This window comes from Hypanus sabinus, chromosome 5 (genome assembly GCF_030144855.1).
Source record: "Hypanus sabinus isolate sHypSab1 chromosome 5, sHypSab1.hap1, whole genome shotgun sequence".
Lineage (NCBI taxonomy): Eukaryota > Metazoa > Chordata > Chondrichthyes > Myliobatiformes > Dasyatidae > Hypanus > Hypanus sabinus.
Genome location: NC_082710.1, coordinates 146,282,841 through 146,302,446, shown reverse-complemented (window position 1 = coordinate 146,302,446; position 19,606 = coordinate 146,282,841). Strand labels below are relative to the sequence as shown.

Sequence of the window (19,606 nt, the reverse complement as noted above, 5' to 3'; positions counted from 1 at the left end):
TATCAAGGACTTTCTTCAAATTTGGAGGCAATGTTTTTGATGCCAATGCAGAAAACAATGGGTGACTTGCAAGTCTGGAATCTCTTTTTTCATCAATGCAGAAAAGCCACATTCATTTCCAAGCATTGCAGGTGCCCCGTCAGTGCACACAGAATCAATTACTTTGATATCTAAATCATGTTTGGCAAATAAGTCTTTCACCAGCTGCATCACATCCTTTGCAGTTGTGTTTGTTTTCAGATTTTTACAAAACAGGAAATCTTCCTTCACAGCACCATCATTGGCATACCTCACTAATGTGATGAGTTGAATCCAACTGGAGTCATCAGTTGACTCATCCAACTGAATAGAGATTTTAAGAGGACTAGCTCTGACATCTGAGATGACTTGGTCCAAAATATCTTCACTCAAATCACTGATACGGTTGTGAATGACATTATTTGATAGGGGCGCCTGTTCAAATTTTTTTCTTGCTTCTTTGCCCAGGATAATTGTTGCCATTTCCAGTGCACATGGCTTGATGAGATCTTCCGCAATTGTATGGGGCTTCTTGGATTTGGCCACTTTATATGCCAGTTGGTATGAAGCAAGAAGTAGTGGTTTTTCAACAGAAACGAAACCTAATTTTGGAAGAGTTCCTTGTGAATCAAAATGAGCTCTTTTGATTTTCAATGACCCACCATCATGTCCTTCAACATCAGCTCTGCTATGCTTGTTTTGAAGTGCTCTTGAAGCATGGATGGCTTTAGATTTGAGTTGGAAAACACAACGCTACAAAGAATGCACTAGGGTTTTTGCAAACAACATTTCCTGTTGTGCAAGTGAAGCCAGAGTACACATAGTCATCATTCCATCTTCTTTTTGACATGATGAAGGGTTAATGAAGGGTTAAGGGTGAAGAGAAAAATATGAGCTAATATGAGAAAAACTATCTGACTAAGTCAGGGATTACGGCTTTACTCAACTAGACACGCCTATAACAAAGTATTGCGAGAAATAAGTTTTCAGATATTATATTACGATATTATCTGCGGTTACGCCAAGATAAATTGTCAGGTGGAAATGCTACGGGGATGGGATGCGACTTAATAGGCTACTCTTTACTGAATTTACACACCTATTTCCGATTATTACCGGAGATATGAACTCCCATCACACGATTCAAAGTCCTCGGTGCTAACCATGATACCTCCGCAACTAACACAATTCAAAATTATCAACGATTCAAGAAAAAAAAACCTTTGAAGAGGAAAAAACCTTCAAAATTCAAAAACTTCTTTAATGCATTGAGACAAATACAAATGAATGACTTCAGCTGCTTTTTATCAAAATGTGGCTTTTTAAAATTTTATAATTGAATAATTTACCTACTGTCTGCGGATTTGGTTTTAATGCGAAGTTGTTACTCGATGGTTGATTCAGGATATATAAAGATTTTGGCATTATGAGATGATTTTTAACTCTGAGATGTAACCTTCTAGCTACCATTGACGAGACTCCTCAACTCTGAGGTGCAACTCCCAGGTAACACTGACGAGACCCCTCAACTCTGAGGTGCAACTTCCGAGCTAACACTGATGAGAATCCCCAACGCTGACTCGGGTAGCAGGAGACTGGAGAGTGCTTGGGACAAACGTTACTACCGCTTCTCAAGGCACACTGGCAGCTGGCTGAGTGATGACTCGTGACTTGTCACTCAAGCACACAAGCCACTCTTTGTCACACCCCCTGAAATTCCATCTCGCACCCCAGGTTGGGAACCCCTGCTCTAGAGCACAAGGTGGATAACTTCCTTTTTGTGTATCGGAATTCTGTTTATGCAACGGTAAAAAGCCAAACACCTGCAATGCTGTTCATGAGCAGGAGTCTGAGATCTCACATGGACCTTCTGAAACCAGATCTACAGAGGGAAGTGCAGAACAAACAGTTCAACCAGTTGCCAAGCAAAGCAGCAAGGAGCTTCAAGGTTGGACAGGAAGACCTGGTGTGCAACTACCGAGGGGACGAGTGGACATAGCTACAAGAACAAGACCACTGATGTACACAGAGGATGCTGGAGATCAGACAAGGAGACGTCATGTGGACCAGACACTGGATGCTCAACCGAAGAAAATACCTGTGTTGAAGGCATCCAACAAGACAGATACATTACAGTCACCTGACCTGCCTCTCAGTGATGATCACGTCAGACAGCAACGTGACACCAGAAACCGAGAACGTTGTCTTAAACAATACACCTGCCAAACCTGATGGCACTCCACAGGTCTAGGAGGAGCTACGAGAACATTATTGTTGACAAGACACCCACCAGACCTGATGGCACTCCACAGATCCAGAGGCATTATCCTGAAAGAAACAGAGCACCACCCAAAAAACTGAACCTTTAGAACTGTGAAGTTAGTTCTGGACTGCTGTTGTGAGAGCATGTTTATTTGGAACATGGGATTATGAAAGGGGAATTGAATGTTTTGTATATACACAGTTTTAAGTTGCATTAATCTAAAGGGGGAGGAACTGTTAAGTATGGATCCATTTCTTTTAGAGCAATGACCCCCCCCCCCCCAGTGCTACGTATTGATCTGTTGTCTGCGTATGCGCTGTAGCGTACTCATATGTATTGTTCTCTCTCTCTCTGTCTGGCTGCAATCTGAATACACCAGTTAAAGGTGTCTCCCGTGTGAGTGTTTTTATTTAATTGGTATGTAATTGTGCACAGACACAACAGATGGGACCAGTAAGTTTCTAGTAATTAGATGTAAAATTCACAAATTATCACTGTCAAATGTTACACACTAGTTTTATAGGAAAAAGAGTGACACTTATCCACACGGAACAAACTTCATTATGAAGACAACAAGATATCCTCATCATTAATTGGTTTCCCTTCCAAAATCACTAAATGAGAAGAGCAACATATCAATCTTCAGCTGATCATGAATAAAAGACCAAAATTATACCATTGCCTTTGATTGGGGAATGGTCTAAATCCCAGTTTACAGTGCAGACATTTCCTTACCCTGACATCTGGCCAGTCTCACTGGATAGTCGGTTGTCCATTTCATGTCTCTTTAATGCCTGATCAGTGCCGTAATCCAATCGTACCATGCTATAGAGCTGCTAAGCATTCGCATGCTAGAAGCACAAAGGATGTGAAAACAACAAAAGGAACTTGAATTACTCAATCTTTGATTACGAAGCTAACTCCAGACAAAAAAAAGTTGTTGCCAGAACTTGTGAACTGAGTTATAGGGAAGGTTGAATAGGTTAGGACATCCCGCCCCCCGCAGAGTAGGAGATTTGATACAGGTATACAAAATTATGAAGGGTATAGATAAGTTAAATTCAAGCAGGCTTTTTCCACTGAAGTTGGCTGGGACTACAACCAGAGGTCACAGGTTAAGGGTGAAAGGTGAAATGGTTAAGAGGAGCAGGAGGGGGAACCTTTTCATTCAGACAGTGGAATGAGCTGCCAGCGGAAGTAGTGGGCGCGGGTTCAACTTCAACATTTAAGAGAAGTTTGGATGACTACGTGCACGGGAGGATATGGATGGCTATGGTCTGGATTCAGAGTGATGAGACTAGGCAGTATAATAGCTTGGCACAGACTAGATGGGCTGAAGGTCCTGTTTCTGTGCTGTAGAGCTCTATGACTATAAAGGAGTGGAATTAGATGTTCAAGTATTTAGTGTAATTTGATGGAAATGTGTATATCCATCGGTTAATTGATTCCACCCAGACCTTGCACTGTCCACTATACAGAACCAAAACATGAAACTGGATGATGATGAATTCTCTTCTTTCACTGAAATAAAGATAGAACATGTGGGAAGTTCTCAACAGGTCAGGCAGCATCTGTGGAGACAGTAATAGAGTTAACGTTTTGGGTCAAGGACTTTGCTCCAATTCAACACCTGCAGTTTTTTCCCCCCACTGAATAATTAGGATCAACATGTGGGAGAACTCTCCCTTTGAACCACAATGATCCCGTTACACCCTGTGAACACTCTCATCCTTAGCCGGCTACCTGGGGACAGAAAAGAGAAGGAAGTGAAAGGTACAAGCAAGGGAAGACGTCTGTGGATTTTCAAAAGGCTTTTGACCAAGTCCGACATAAAAGATTAGTTAGCATAATGGACAGTGTAGATACGTAATTACCACAGCTTCAAACTACAGAGAGCTGTGGTAAAGACATTTCTGAAATGGAATAGTCAAGATTAATAGTAGGATCTCTGTTTTTTTATTGACCAATGTTAATGATTTGGATAGAACATGGATATAAGCCCTTTGGACCAGCCAGTCCATGGTGTCCACCCAATAGTCCCAATTTCCTGCATTCATGCCATATCTCTCTAAGTCCCACCCACCAAGAGCTTTTTAAAATGATATTATTGCCTCAACCACTCCCTCTGACAACTCATTCCACGTAGTCACCACTCTTTGCATGAAAAAGTGCCTCCTAATTCTTTTTCCTCTCACCCTAAACCTACACTCAGTGGCCACTTTATCAGGTACCACCTTCAACTTCCACTCACAGGATTTCTTTTTGTTTCTGATACCATTCTCTGCAAACTCTGTTTGTGGAAATCCCAGGAGATCAGCAGTTTCTGAGATACCAAAACTCTCCCGTCTGGCACCAATACTCTTTCCACAGTCAGAGTCACTCAGAACACATTTCTTCCTCATTCTGAGGTTTTGGTGACTGAACCTCTTGACCATGGCTGTATGCTTTTAGGCACTGAATTGCTGTCACATGATTGGCTGATTGGATATTTGCATTAATGAGCAAGTGTATCTAATAAAGTAGACATTGAACGTATGTTAGACTTCCCTACCCGGAGGAAAAAGACAGTCACTATCCACCTTATCTACATCTCTCATACTTCTAAACATTTCTAAAAAGGTTGCTCCTCATTTTCCCAAGTCCAAGCCCGGCCTAACTCTCCCTATAACTCAGGCCCTATAGTTCTGACAACATCCTTTCCAGGACTTTACCCAGTTTAATCTCATCTTTCCTATAACAGAATGACCAAAACTGTATATGGTATTCCAAGTGCAGCTTCACCAACAACTTATACAATTGCAACACAAGTTAATAGTTAAACTTTAAAATTGCCTTCAAAGTGCAAGTCAAAATTTCAAAACATGCAAAGTGGTAGATTGTGTGGAAGGCTGAAATAGAGGCAAAGGTTGTCTGGATGACTATGTGGACAAAAAGACAAATGAAATTTAATAGCAAAGAAAATGCATGAACTAGATGGGCCAAAGGGCCTGATTCTGTTTCTATCTATTCTGATAGATCAACTGTGATACACCTCAAATTTGTATGGGGGACTCTGGCATGTTTAGATGGTAGAAGATGCTGAGAAAGGGGTTAGTAAAGAATTTGGATGTTGGGCTTGGTAAACAGGGCCGCAGGAAACAACCACTGGGAGGTTATAGGTCATAGGTAAACCACTGGGACATTGCATTGAATTCGGGTCACCAAACCTGGTGTGCTGATCCCAGAGAATGCTTGTTGGAGATAAGTGATCAGAGAGGTCAGTCATGAGGTTGGAGTAAAGGTTACCCTTCTTGGGGTAGGGACCGCAAGACCACAAGACATAGGAACAGAATTAGGCCATTTTGCCCATCGAGTCCACTCAGCCATTTCAGCATGGCTGATCCCAGATCCCATTCAACCCCATACACCTGCCCTCTAACCATATCCCTTGATGCCCTGACCAATCAGGAATCTATCAACTTCCATTTTAAATGTATCCACAGACTTGGCCTCCACCGCAGTCTGTGGCAGAGAATTCCAGAGATTCAACACTTTTTGACAAAAAAAATTCCTCCTTACTTCTGCTCTAAAAGGTTGCTCCTCAATTCTGAGGCTGCACCCTGTAGATATGGATACCTACCCCCACCAGAGGAAACACCCTCTCCACATCCATCTTATCTAGTCTGTTCAACATTCGGAAGGTTTCAATAAGATCCAAGTATTCTTCTAAATTCCAGTGAGTACAGACCCAAAGGTGGCAAACGTTCCCGGAATCATCCTCGTGAACCTTCTCTGGACTCTCTAATGACAACACATCCTTTCTGAGATATGAGGCCCAAAACTGTCAACAATACTCCAAGTGTGTCTGACTATGCCTTATGCAGTTTCAGCATTATCTCCTTGCTTTTATATTCTTTTCCCCTTGAAATAGCTGCTAATATTGCATTTACCTTCTTTACCACAGACTGAACCTGTAAATTAACCTTCTGGGTGTCTTGCATGAGGACTCTTAAGTCCCTCTGCACCTCTGATGTTTGAACCTTCTCCCCATTTAGATAACTGTCTGCACTATTGTTCCTTTTACCAAAATTCATTGTCATACATTTCCCAACACTGTATTCCATTTTTTTGCCCATTCTTCCAATTTGTCTAAGTCCTGCTGCAGTCGCATTACTTCCTCAGCACTACCTACCCCTCCACCTAGCTTCGTATCATCCGCAAACTTTGCCACAAAGCCATCAATTCAATTATTTAAATTATTAATGAACAATGTGAGTAGCAGTCCCAACACCAACTCCTGAGGAACACCACTAGTTACCGGCAGCCATCCAGAAAAGGCCACTCGCTGCCTCCTGCCTCTCAGCCATTCCTCTATCCATGCCATTATCTCTCCTGTAATGCCATAGGACTTTATCTTGTTAAGCAGCCTCACATGAGGCACCTTATCAAATGCCGTCTGAAAATCTAAGTAAATGACATCCACTCTCTCCCCTTTGTCCACCCTGATTGTTAAATCTTCAAAGATTTCTAACAGATTTAACAGGCAAGATTTCCCTTTACAGAAACTGTGCTGACTTTGATTTATTTGAGAAGGTATCTGATACTGCAGACATTGAGCAGGTACTTGATATTGCACGCATACTCAGCATCCCGAGTCAGACTGGAGCACCTGAAGACCGCTCCTTCTGTACCAACCTGCTCCACAGTTGGTGGGTCACTGGCAACTGGGACATTTGATCTAAAGCTCCAACTCTGTCAAGACTTCAAGAATGGGTTGTTTCTCATCTAATCTGGGACTGATTCTTGATACCCTGAGAGGCCTTTGCCAGCCATGGCCTGGCCTTCTCGTCACAAGTCAAATTCAAATAAATTTATTTTCAAACTATGTTCTGCAGGCAGCCAGTACGCAAGTTCCATTACACGGAAGGTACGGCAATGCCTCTACTTTCTTAAAGTTTGCACAGGTTCAGCAAGTCATCTGAAACATTGACAGACCTTCACAGAGTATCCTAACTAATTGTATCAGGGCTTCCAATGGGAAAACCAATGCCCAGGAACAGCAATCCTACAAAATGTAGAGGATGCTGCAAAGCCCATCATTGGAAAAGCCTTCCTAACACTAAGCACATCCACAAGCAGCGCTAACTCAAGAAAGCAGCATCCATCGTCAAGGCCATGGTCTCTTGCTGCTGCCATTGAGAATGAGATACAGGAACCTCAGGTTCCAGGAACTGTTCAACTATCAGGCTTCTGAACCAACGTGGATAAATTTACTCATCTCATCACTGAACTGATTCTACAACCCATGGACTCGCTTTCAAGGACTACAACTCATGTTCTCAATATTATTTACTACTTATTTATCATTATAGAAACGTAGAAAACCTACAGCACAATACAGGCCCTTCAGCCCACAAAGCTGTGCCGAACATGTCCTTACTTTAGAAATTATCTAGGATTACCCATAGCCCTCTATTTTTCTAAGCTCCATGTACCTATCTAGGAGTCTCTTAAAAGACCCTATCATATCCACCTTCACCACCGTTGCTGGCAGCCCATTCCACGCACTCACCACTCTCTGCGTAAAAAAACTTACCCCTGACATCTCCTCTGTACCTACTCCCCAATACCTTAAACCTGAGTCCTCTTGTGGCAACCATATCAGCCCTGGGAATAAGCCTCTGACTATCCACACAATCAATGCCTCTCATCATCTTGTACACCTCTATGAGGTCATCTCTCATCCTCCGTTGCTCCAAGGAGAAAAGGCTGAGTTCACTCAACATATTCTCATAGGGCGTGCTCCCCAATCCAGGCAACATCCTTATAAATCTCCTCTGCACATTTTCTATGGCTTCCACATCCTTCCTGTGGTGAGGCAACCAGAACTGAGCACAGTACTCCAAGTGGGATCTGACCAGGGCCCTATATAGCTGCAACATTATCTCTCAGCTCCTAAACTCAATTCCACGACTGATGAAAGCCAATGCACCGTATGCCTTCTTAACCACAGAGTCAACCTGCGCAGCTGCTTTGAGCGTCCTGTGGACTTGGACCCCAAGATCCCTCTGACCCTCCACACTGCCAAGAGTCTTACCATTAATACTATATTCTGCCATCATATTTGACCTACCAAAATGAACCACCTCACACTTATCTGGGTTGAACTCCATCTGCCACTTCTCAGCCCAGTCTTGCAGCCTATCAATTTTCCGCTGTAACCTGACAGCCCTCCACTATCCACAACACCTCCAACCTTTGTGTCATCCTTCCTAACTTCCTGTAGTCTGTTTTCAGGACCTCCTCCCTTTTTCTACCTAGGTCGTTGGTACCAATATGTACCACGACCTCTGGCTGTTCTCCACCCCACTTCAGGATATCGTGGACGCGATAAGAAGCATCCCATACCCTGACTCCTGGGAGGCAAACTACCTTCCGTATTTCTTTCCTGCGTTCATAGAACCACCTGTCTAACGCCCTAAGTATAGAGTCCCCTATCACTGCTGCCATCCTCTTCTTTCTGAGCCACAGGGCCAGACTCAGTGCCAGAGACGTGGCCACTGTTGCTTCCCCCAGGTAGGCCGTCCTACCCAACAGCACTCAAGCAGGAGTACTTATTGTTAATGGGGACATCCACAGGGGTACTCTCTAACATCTGATTCTTGCCCTTCCCTCTCCTGACTGTAACTCACTTATCTGCCTCCCGAGGCCCCAGTATGACTCCTATCACTTCCTCACTCTCCCTGACCAGACGAAGGTCGTCGAGCTGCATCTCCGGTTCCTTAACGCGGTCCCTAAGGAGCTGCAGCTTGATGCACCTGGCACAGATGTGGCCGTCCGGGAGGCTGGAAGTCTGACCTCTGACACCGAGCACAGAACACTGGCCTCACGTACTTCCTGTCTGTATTCTACACAAGTAACGTACCTCACCTCAATCTAAAAGCCTAAACCTAAAAACCTCGCTAAAGCCCCACTGAGCCAAAGCCCTCCTACTCTGTACCATAACGTCCGGTCTATAAAGCTGTCTCCTTTAAACTCTTTTCGCTGTTCTAACTGGCTGACATCCACACTCTTGTGCAGTGGTGCCTCGACTATTAATTCTTAGATTTGTGCAGTTTGCCTTTTGCACACTGATTATTTGTCCATCTTTCTTTGTGTGTAGTTTTTCATTGATTCTACTGTTTCCTTGAATCTACTGTGAACACCTGCAAAAAATGAATCCCAGAGAATTACATGGTGACACGTACATAATTTTATAATAACTCTACTCTGATCTACTACCTTCAGAGTCATTTTCTTGCAGGAAAATTTAAAAATAGAATAGAATTCATGAATAACTACAAAGAAAGACTAACAAACAAGCAACCTGCCGAAGACGACAAACTGGTGCAAGTAACATATGTAAATAATTCTGAGAAAGTCGTTAAAAGTGAGTCTGTAGGTTGAGGAATCAGTTCAGTGTTGAGGTGAGAGGAGTTCTCCATGCTGGCTCGGGAGCCTGACGGTTGAAGGGTAATAACTCCTTGAGCCTGGTGGTGGGGATCTTCTTCCCAATGGTGTAAGTGAGACGTGAGCGTGGCCTGGATGGAGGGGGTCCTTGATGATGGATGTTGCTTTCAGATGCTCCGAGCACTGGTTACTTTCCACGACCATGAGGGACCCCCTACACTAGAAACAAAGGGCTCACAGGCCAACCTGCCACCGGTGCCATGACGCGCGTTCCTTGGCACCACACTTCCTCTTCCAAACGTTCTCCCAGGGGAGTCATGGAAAGGCCAAGACCCAGTTGGCAAACAATGGCATTTTAGGGCATAAAATTCAGCTGGAAGCTGACACCCTTGTATGCTGCCTCTCTGCTTACAAGGACGTAAATGGCAAATGAGGAAAACGATACCTGTATTGAGCCACTATAATTACAGAATGAAAGGAACTCAGCTTTGCACAGGATTTCATTTCTGCTTCATTCTCAGCCGCCGGCATTATCACTTTATAAAAACTACTCACATTCCCAGTTTATCGCTCATAATTTGTCCTCCGAATAATTTATTGCTTCCAATGATGCCCAGTTCCTTTGTACAACTGGTAGAACAGTCGGTGCCAGTGGCTAAAAGGGGTGAGGCACATTTATTAAACACGGGTCAATTTAGCGGAAGCTGTGACTGGCAACAGAGCAGTGAGACGCCGGGGTGAAGCTGCCTGGAGCAGCTCTGTCTCTGCAGCCCTCTCACCAGTGACGTGGAAGCTCAGGGAACTGAGTAATGGCAGGTTTGTTAATGTGCAATCAGTCTAGGAACTGGACTCACAACACCTGAAGCCTCTGTGATGCCAGGTCACTGACAGTGGGGAGTCACTCCTTTCCAAGCAGAGCAGTCTGCTCCACTTCTCTCTACACGAAAGGGATAGCTTTCATTGCCACAGGCCAGCAGGCCGTGAAGGTTATTTACACAGTTGTAGAGAGAAGGGTACAGCACAGAGCCCAGCCTTTCAGCCCACAAAGTCTGTGCTGACCATCAACCCTCCGTTGATTCACTTGTGTTTTTAATTTCCCCCAGTTTACCCATTGACCTGCACACCGTCGGGATGCGGAAGAAAACCGGAGCACCCTACAGAACATCGGCGGCTCCTCGGTAGAGATCGTTAAGAGCACCAAATCTCTTGGTGTTCACCCGGCGGAGAGTCTCACCTGGTCCCTCAACACCAGCTCCATACCAAAGAAAACCCAGCAGCGTCTCTACTTTCTGCAAAGGCTGAGGAAAGTCCATCTCCCACCCCCCATCCTCATCACATTCTACAGGGGTTGTATTGAGAGCATCCTGACCAGCTGCATCACTGCCTGGTTCGGAAATTGCACCATTTCGGATCGCAAGACCCTGCAGCGGATAGTGAGGTCAGCTGAGAAGATCATCGGGGTCTCTCTTCCCGCCATTACAGACATTTACACTACACACTGCATCTGCAAAACAAACAGCATTATAAAGGACCCCACGCACCCTCATACAAACTCTTCTCTCTCCTGCCGTCTGGGAAAAGGCACCGAAGCATTTGGTCTCTCACGACCAGACTATGTAACAGTTTCTTCCCCCAAGCTATCAGACTCCTCAATACCCAGAGCCTGGACTGACACCTTACTGCCCTCTACTGTCCTGTTTATTATTTATTGTAATGTCTGCACTCTTTTGTGCACTTTATGCAGTCCGGGGTAGGTCTGTAGTCTAGTGTAATTTTTTTTCTCTCTGTTGTTTTTACGTAGTTCAGTGTAGTTTTTATATTGTTTCATGTAGCACCATGGTCCTGAAAAATATTGTCTCATTTTTACTGTGCACTGGACCAGCAGTTATGGTCGAAATGACAGTAAAAAGTGACTTGAACCCACAGGGAAACAGACAGTGCTGGAAGTCAGGACTGAACCCAGGACTCTGGCACAGTCAGGCATTACCAGCTTCGCCACCAAAAGTTTATGATGTTGCAAACAACAGAAAGTGACAACTCTCAAACTGAGATGTACTTGTCATACGCACACTGAAACAGAGGGAAATGCCATGACCACACTCAAGGTGGTGTTGGGGCAACTCACTAGTGTCAGTGCACAGTCCAGCACCAACAACAAAATAAAGAAAACAACAGCAGAACAAACTCCTTTCCCAATGCCCCACCCATCCACCCACACACAGACAGGCCTTCAGCCCCAGGACAGGCAACCTCCTGTCCTTGGCCTCGTTTTCTCAGAGTTGCAGACATCAAGCCTCCAACTTCAGACTTTGCCACCGGACTCGCCCACCATGGGCTTGACCGCTGGGCGCTGAGTTCCGGACTCCACGGACCTCTGACCCCAGTGACCTGAGGGAGTGGGGAGGGCTGGGGGTCACCAGCTGTCATGAGTCGCACCCATACCTTAGACTTGCACCCCGTACGGGACCTCCAACCTGGGTCTGGGACTCACCGATTGGAAAGATTGCCTCCGTGATCGCTGATGTTTGCCTGCAGACTCAAACTCCTGCCCAGAGTCTTCACTTACCACCCTGACCTCTAACCCCCCCCTCATCCCTGACCCCCAACTTCCTGCTCTGTCCCCCAAAACCATCCCTACATCCCTAAGAGGATGAAAGTACACATATCTTCATATATGTGTGGGCATTCACAGTAGATACAAAGAAGCACAATTGAATCAATGAACACAACATACGGAGCACAGTACAATCTCACTGCCAGCTAACACGAGGAAATCTGCAGATGCTGGAAATTCAAACAACACACACAAAATGCTGGTGGAACACAGCAGGCCAGGCAGCATCTATAAGGAGAAGCGCTGTCGACATTTCGGGCCGAGACCCTTCGTCAGGACTGCTAGCTGTAAGGAGTTTGTGCATTCTCTCTCTGTGAGCAAGTGGGTTTCCTCCCTCAGTCCACAGTAGGTTAACTGGTCACTGTAAATTGTCCGATGATTAAGACAGGGTTAAATCGGGGGCTGCCAGGCATCATGGCTCGAAGGACCGGAAGGGTCTACCCCACACTACATCTCAATAAAATAATTTTAAAAAACTGCGCACAACACTTTATTGGGGCCTTTCAACATTCAGTAGATTTCATTGGGATCCCCCATCATTCTCAGTTCCAGCGAGTAAAGGCCCAGTACCAGTAGTGAAGTACCTCACCATGTCCAGCACTAACGCAGGGGAACAGAGGAAACTAAGTCTGACACTTCATTTCAGTGCAATCCTTTCAGAAACGCTCAACTTTTTAAAAGGTGTTGACTTTGGATGTTTCAGTTTTGTCGAGTACTTGGGTGAGCCAAATTAAAGAAACTCATAAGATTTTATAATTATATATAATAATATATATAACATATAATTATAACTCATAAGATAAAGAAATTCATAAGATTTGCACTCAATCTACTTTCATGGAATTAAAGAAAAGAATCAGTTCAAAAATGCATTTTGCAAGATTAGGCAACTTAATTGTCTGCATGTAAAACTGTCTTGGATTTATTCTGTAGAAATACAAGACAAATGCCATTAATTTTCAGGAGGTTCGCATGATAATTGAACAAAGTCTTGGCTGCTAGTTCTATGGAACTCACGAGAAATGCCTCTGTTGACTGAGTCCCTTTGGTTTTTGCAGCACAGGCTTGAGGTGCAGCTGTGTTGATGGTCAGCAAGGAGGAGATGTTGTTACTGATCTGTACAGACTGAAATCTGCCAATGAGGAAGTCAATGTTCCAGTTAGAGTGGAGCTTTGCGATTAAGTAAATGGGATTCGTTTAAATTGACATCATGATTAGCACAGATATGATGGGCTAAAGAGCCTGTTCCTGTCTGTTCCATCTTTGCCAATGGAGAAGAGGGGTTTATATCTTTCAATGAGATAACCTCTCATTTCCAATCAACTCGAGACTCAGAGCAATAGTCATACAGCACAGCCCAATTCACCCATGCCTACAGCGTTGGCCAGCAAGCTTGTCCCACCTGATCTCCAGAGAGGTAAGAAAGCTCTCTCTCCTCCCAGTAGAGGTTCATCAGGATCAATGAGGAATGAACCCAGTGAAGCTCTGCTGCTCTCTCTCCGTCACAGCTAACTCCTTCCTAAGACTCGGAGACTTGAAGGAAGCAACATTCCAGTTAAGGTCTCACTTCGGCGCCTTGCAGTTGGTGGAAGACTTTTCTACTTCTGCACCAGAATACTTCAGCACTGAAGGCCAGCAAATCATTTGCCTTCCAAGCCACATGTTTTACAACACACTAATACTCAGCAATGTGTGTACAAAGACACCCAGCTCCCTGTGATACCAACACCCTTCTGTCCTTCACCACTTGAGAATTAATCTACCTTTCGATTTCTCCTACCAAGGGATGTTCCAAAAGAACTTAAACAAAAGTGGAAAGGTGGCCATTTGGCCCCTCAATGAGGATAGGCTGTGTGAGCTAGGGCTTTTCTCTTTGGAGCAGAAGACAAGAGGAGACCTGATGGAGGTATACAAGAGGGCAGTGCATAACAGGTGACTTGATAGAGGTGTACAAGATGAGAAGAAGCATAGATAGAGTGTGTGGTCAGCGCCTTTTTCCCAGGGTGGAAATGGCTAATACAAGAGGGTATGATTTGAAGGTGATTGGAGGAAAATATAGGGGAGGGGTGATTTCAGAGGTAGATGTATTTTCTTTTACATACAGAGTGGTGGGGTGCATGGAATGCATGGCCAGGAGAGGCAGATTCATTAGGAACATTTAAGAGTCTCTTAGATAGGTACATGGCTGATAGACAAATGGAGGGCTATGGGGGAGGGAAGGTTTTGATTGATCTGGTGTAGGGTTAAAAGGCTGGCACAACATTGTGGTCCAAAAGGGCCTGGACTGTGCTGTACTGTTCTATATTCCCTCCTCTCTTAAACAACTGCTAATGTCCAGTCTGGAGAAACTGCTCTAGAACCTGTGGAACTTCCAGTGCATCCCCCTTTCTGCAGAGCTGCCTTCTACAAAACCCCAGGCATGGGGTCCCAGCGATGCATCACCTTTCCCTCTGATCCACTTCTGCAACAGTACTTTTTGTATTAATGCTAAAACCTCTGGAGCTGGGGCACCCAACCTGGGGTGCACTGACCCCTTGGATAATGGTAGGGGTCCATGCCATTAAAAGAAAGATCGGGAACTCCTGCTCAGATGTGCAGCCCACCGTAATTCCTGGAGGTTCACTGCTTCCTCTGAACAACGTGCTCTCTCTCTCTCTCTCTCTGAGCCATCGACTGCTGTTGCTTTAGCTTGTATCAGCCCAATGTACTGGTGTAATGAATTGATCAGTACGAACCGTACACAAAACCAGCTTTTCACTACATTTCACTGCTGTGGCAATAATAATCCAATTGCAGTTCTATATTCGCCAGAAGAATACCTCCCTCCCCCTCCCCACAGAAACTACTATTTTCCTGTTCACATACAAGTGGAAGAAGGTTTTAAATCTGTTTCTATCTTTGGTAGCACACCAATGCTTTCCCCCTTCTTTATCAATAACTTGTTCCTTTGCTTAATTCTGGAATATTCCCAATCCTCAGTCTTCCTGCTTATTTTGAAGACATTATACAGTTTTACCCTGCCATTAAATACCCCACCACCGAGGACACCCTCAAAAGGCAATGCCTCAAAAAGGTTTCATCCATCATTAAGGACCCCCACCGCTCCAGGCATGCCCTCTTCTCATTACTACTATCAGAGGGGAGGTACAGGAGCCTGAGGGCCCACACTCAACATTTCAAGTACAGCTTCTTGCCCTTCGACTTCAGATTTCTAAATTGACTACAAACCCATGAACACCACCTCACCGTTTTTTCTCTCTTTTTGCACTAATTCATTACTTTAATGTTTGTTATTGTAATTCATAGATCTTTAATGCTATGCACTGTACTGCTGTTGCAAAGTAACACATTTTATGATAATGTCAGTGATAATAAACCTGATTCTGATTCCTTTCATCTAATACCATCTTTAAATTATTTAGTACTCAGTTCCCATGGAGTAGATTATAACATTGTTAGCTCTCCCAATACTCAACGTCACAGCGTTCTGCAACCAATCACCATTTAGATTTAATACATTTAATTTTTCTTGCTGGAAGTTTTCCTTCATAATACAGTTTGATAGATCTTTGATTAATCTACCTGTCAATATGCCTCTGCAGCCTTCTGACAAACTGTTCACAATATACCTTTTTAACCTATCTACATGTCACCAGCAGAATGAGCAAACACACCTTCATGCCAATTGTACACATAATCGTGAAAGTTGAAGCCTTGGTTCCAATGATCCCTGCAGTTCCCTGGCTCGTTACATCCCACTGAGATACAGTTACACTTGCTCTCCATTTCCTGCTCTCCAGCCAATCTTCTCTCCACCAATCTCTGCTGAGGCTTCTTAATCCACAATGACGTCTTGCTGCCACACCTCAAATGCCTTTGGGGAAACTGATGCACAGTCACCGCCTCTTCATTCCACCTTCCCCAGAGCTCCAATAAATTGGTCAAACTTCATTCCTTTCTAACAAAACCCTGTTCTCTTTACCTGACCACCTTGAATATTCATGTGAGCCAAAGCAACACCTTTAATAAAAGCTTCTTATAGCTTCCTTGAGATGTTAAGGTGACTCCCGCCCTCACTTTTTGATATAGAAGTAATTCATTTTCTATTTTTCACCAGAACTTCCTCAAGTCCAGGGAACTTTAGGGAAATTTAAATCAACACATTGACAGTTTCACCAGACCCCACACACAAAGTGCTGGTGGAACACAGCAGGCCAGGCAGCATCTATAAGGAGAAGTACTGTCAACATTTCGGGCTGAGACCCTTCATCAGGACTAACTGAAGGGAGAGATATCCTTTCAAATCTCTTAGTATCTCTCCTTTCAGTTAGTCCTGACAAAGGGTCTTGGCCCGAAACGTCGACAGTGCTTCTCCTTGTAGATGCTGCCTGGCCTGCTGTGTCCACCAGCATTTTGTGTGTTGTTGTTTGAATTTCCAGCATCTGCAGATTTCCTCGTGTGTGTTCACCAGACCCTTCTGTTTAGACCCTGGGATGAATTTGACTAGGAGTTGAAAGCCCACCTATCCCATTGATTCCTCCCTGTCTCTTCCAGTTTGTGAATTATAGGTGTCTGTGATACTATTTACACTATCTTTAGAGAGGAATACGGGGGGGGGGGGTGCAAACAGCCTTAGAGTCAGAGGATGACTTGTTTTGATTGTGCAAACTCAGTTACACCGATGAGGGGACCACCGACAGGACATGACGAGGCCGAAGGGGCGAGTCGATGGTTTGGGACGTGATCTCCACTGGGTTTCTATTGAAGAGATGGGACCTTGGCTGGAACCCTGAAATCACCTCCTCCATTCTGAGTGCTGGTGGGATTCACTGCGGTCAAAATGGCTGAAGAAGCTTTTCTTCTCCCTGTAAATCTCTTGCCAGGTCGCAGTTTTAGATGAGGCATCTATTTCAGGAATTTGGACCAGGTACGATTGAACACACAATGGAGTTGCCTAAACACAAGGAGAGCTGGATGACAAGGGCATTGCATCTCGCTTACCTGGCCAATGGGACTGGAGGATCATGTGGAGACAGTGTTGTCATCGATAAAGTGCCCAGAGTAATGGTGTTCACTGCTGCACAGGGACTACCAGCTGTGCCAAGCCTGACCAGTTGCTCCTCAAACAAAATCTGTGCTGGCATGTTAGTGGGGAATATATTCATTGATGTCAGTCCCAGAAACGTGGTTCCTGAGATATAGTATTGTGTACAGGTCTTAAGCTCATATATACTGTACGGTTAGGGTGCCCGAGACTCTGCATGGTACTGTATTTGTCATCGTGGAGCAGAAAGTCTGTAAGTCAGGTGGGAACAAAGGATGTTGGGAATGGCGAGGGTGGAGAGCTGTGGGAGGGGTGTGGGACAGGTGCTAGAGCAGTGGTGTAGGTGCAGATACACCCAGCCCTGAGATACCAGGCAAGGTCACTTGTTTCCAAACAACTGGTTCATTGATCATTACACAATGTCTCTCTGGCATTCCCCACTCCCTCCCCTCTCCCCCCCCCACTTTTCCCAACCATGATTTCCCTCTCCCTGCCCCATCTCAGTCTGCAATCCAGACCCGTATCAGAATCATCACTCACATGTCATGAAACTTGTTTTTTCTGTGGCAGCTGTACAATGAGGAACATAAAATTCCCACAGTGCTGTGCAAAAGTCTTAGGCACCCTAGCAATATACGTGTGACTAAGCCTTCCGCACAGCACTGCATGGGAAATGGCTTTCGGGTTTTGAGTCTTGTCATAGGCCTTTGTTTACAGGTGGTGCCTCTGAGCAAAAGGGGGCAGGCTGGTAGAGGCTATTATTTACAGATGACTCATTCATTGGAGTATCCCCAGTGATTCAGAGCTTGTAACCCTGGCGACAGAGAGGAGGGGAAAGTCTGCAGTCACATCTCCCGTTGATTAGCTCCGCTCCAGTGGGGAGATGGCGGAGGGACACCTTGTTTGACCCACTGGTGGGCCTGTTTTCATGACCTAATGGCTATCGTTTCTCTCCACGTGTGAGATTAAGAGAATCCAAGGTGGTAGACAACTGGTTGATGTCCACGCATATTCCGGGACAGACCGAACAACTCCATCATGCCTCAGGTTTGTGCTCCAGACTCAAAGAGCAGGAGCCTGAGGATAAACACAAGAGAGTCTGCAGGCGCTGGTAATCCAGAGTAAACCCTACACTCCACATACTGAGGGAACTCAGCATCAACAGATGTCCTGATGTCGGCTCTCAGGCCAAAGCATCGACTTCATGGATGCTGCCTGGCCTGCTGAGTTCCCCCAACATTTTGTGCCAGTGTTGCTATGGATCTGTAGGATGTTACTGATGGGGACACGGCAGCCAAAGGGAAGTTATATGCAGTGAAGGGAGTGATGGATTTGGTTCGACCCAAGTGTGAGTCAGAGTATGGGTTTAGTTCGATGCAGTAAAAACATAAACAGACGCAGAACAAAGTGCGCCACACGTTCCAGAATGGTGTTTGTAACACACACATACAGTCATTTCACTTGAACAAAAGGAACCATTTCAACATTAGATGGACCTGCTGGCAGCAGTTCTCCCGGTGACAACTCTGCCATATTTAAAACAAAAGTCACTTCTAAACGCTTATAATAATCGCCGCAAAGTATCCTTCGTGGCACTCGGATATCACAATTCTCAGAAGCACGCGAAATAAAGCGGCTCAGACAGCGCAGGGAGAGAGAGGGAGTGTGTGTGTGAGTTTACACGAAGGGATTGATGCATCAACTACCTGTAGCAGCCCCACTTGCCACCAGGATACCAGCTAGCGTGCCCCTCCCTCACACAACTCTAGTATCAGGCAGGCTGTAGTGCAAATTAAACACAGCTTCTGCACAACTTAAACACAACTTCAAGGACTCCACAACCTCACAAAAGACAAGCCAGTCTTCGTCAGGTTAAAATACGGAAACATTATGAACACTTACAGAACACGCACCAAGCCGCTTAAACTTGCAGATTAACAACAGTAGGATTCTTTAGCTTCTCCTCAGACCGTATAAACCTGTATTTACCTGGGCGGCCGTGACCTGCCGGCCCTTACCACCGCGGCAGACCAACTGAATATGGAAGCGAAGCAGCTGAAAGTTGTCGTGGGAGGTTTATAAGGGTCAAAGTTCAGCGTGGTGCCGCCTTTTCCTGTGAAGTTGTGGTAAGTTCAGGTAGATCCAGGTTGTTGGGTGTGTGGTGACACAGCGGCACGGTCCCGACGCGCACTTCGGCCAACAGAGGGTCCTTTAACCACTCGTGATAAAACAGCTTGTT

At 45.0% G+C, this 19,606-nt stretch overlaps 1 protein-coding gene across 2 annotated transcripts in view; it reads right to left on the bottom strand.

Moving 5' to 3' along the window:
- gramd1c (GRAM domain containing 1c) overlaps positions 1-19,606 on the bottom strand; it is a 50,564-nt gene extending 30,958 nt beyond the window's left edge. The window contains exons 1-2 of one of the 2 annotated variants that reach the window (XM_059970558.1): positions 19,270-19,606; positions 3,017-3,132 (exon numbers count right to left, since the gene is read on the bottom strand). In XM_059970558.1, coding sequence (XP_059826541.1) covers positions 3,017-3,105 — 89 coding nt within the window. In that variant the 5' untranslated portion in view covers positions 3,106-3,132; positions 19,270-19,606. The remainder of the gene's footprint in view (positions 1-3,016; positions 3,133-19,269) is intronic. The other variant, XM_059970556.1, reaches the window with a different exon arrangement.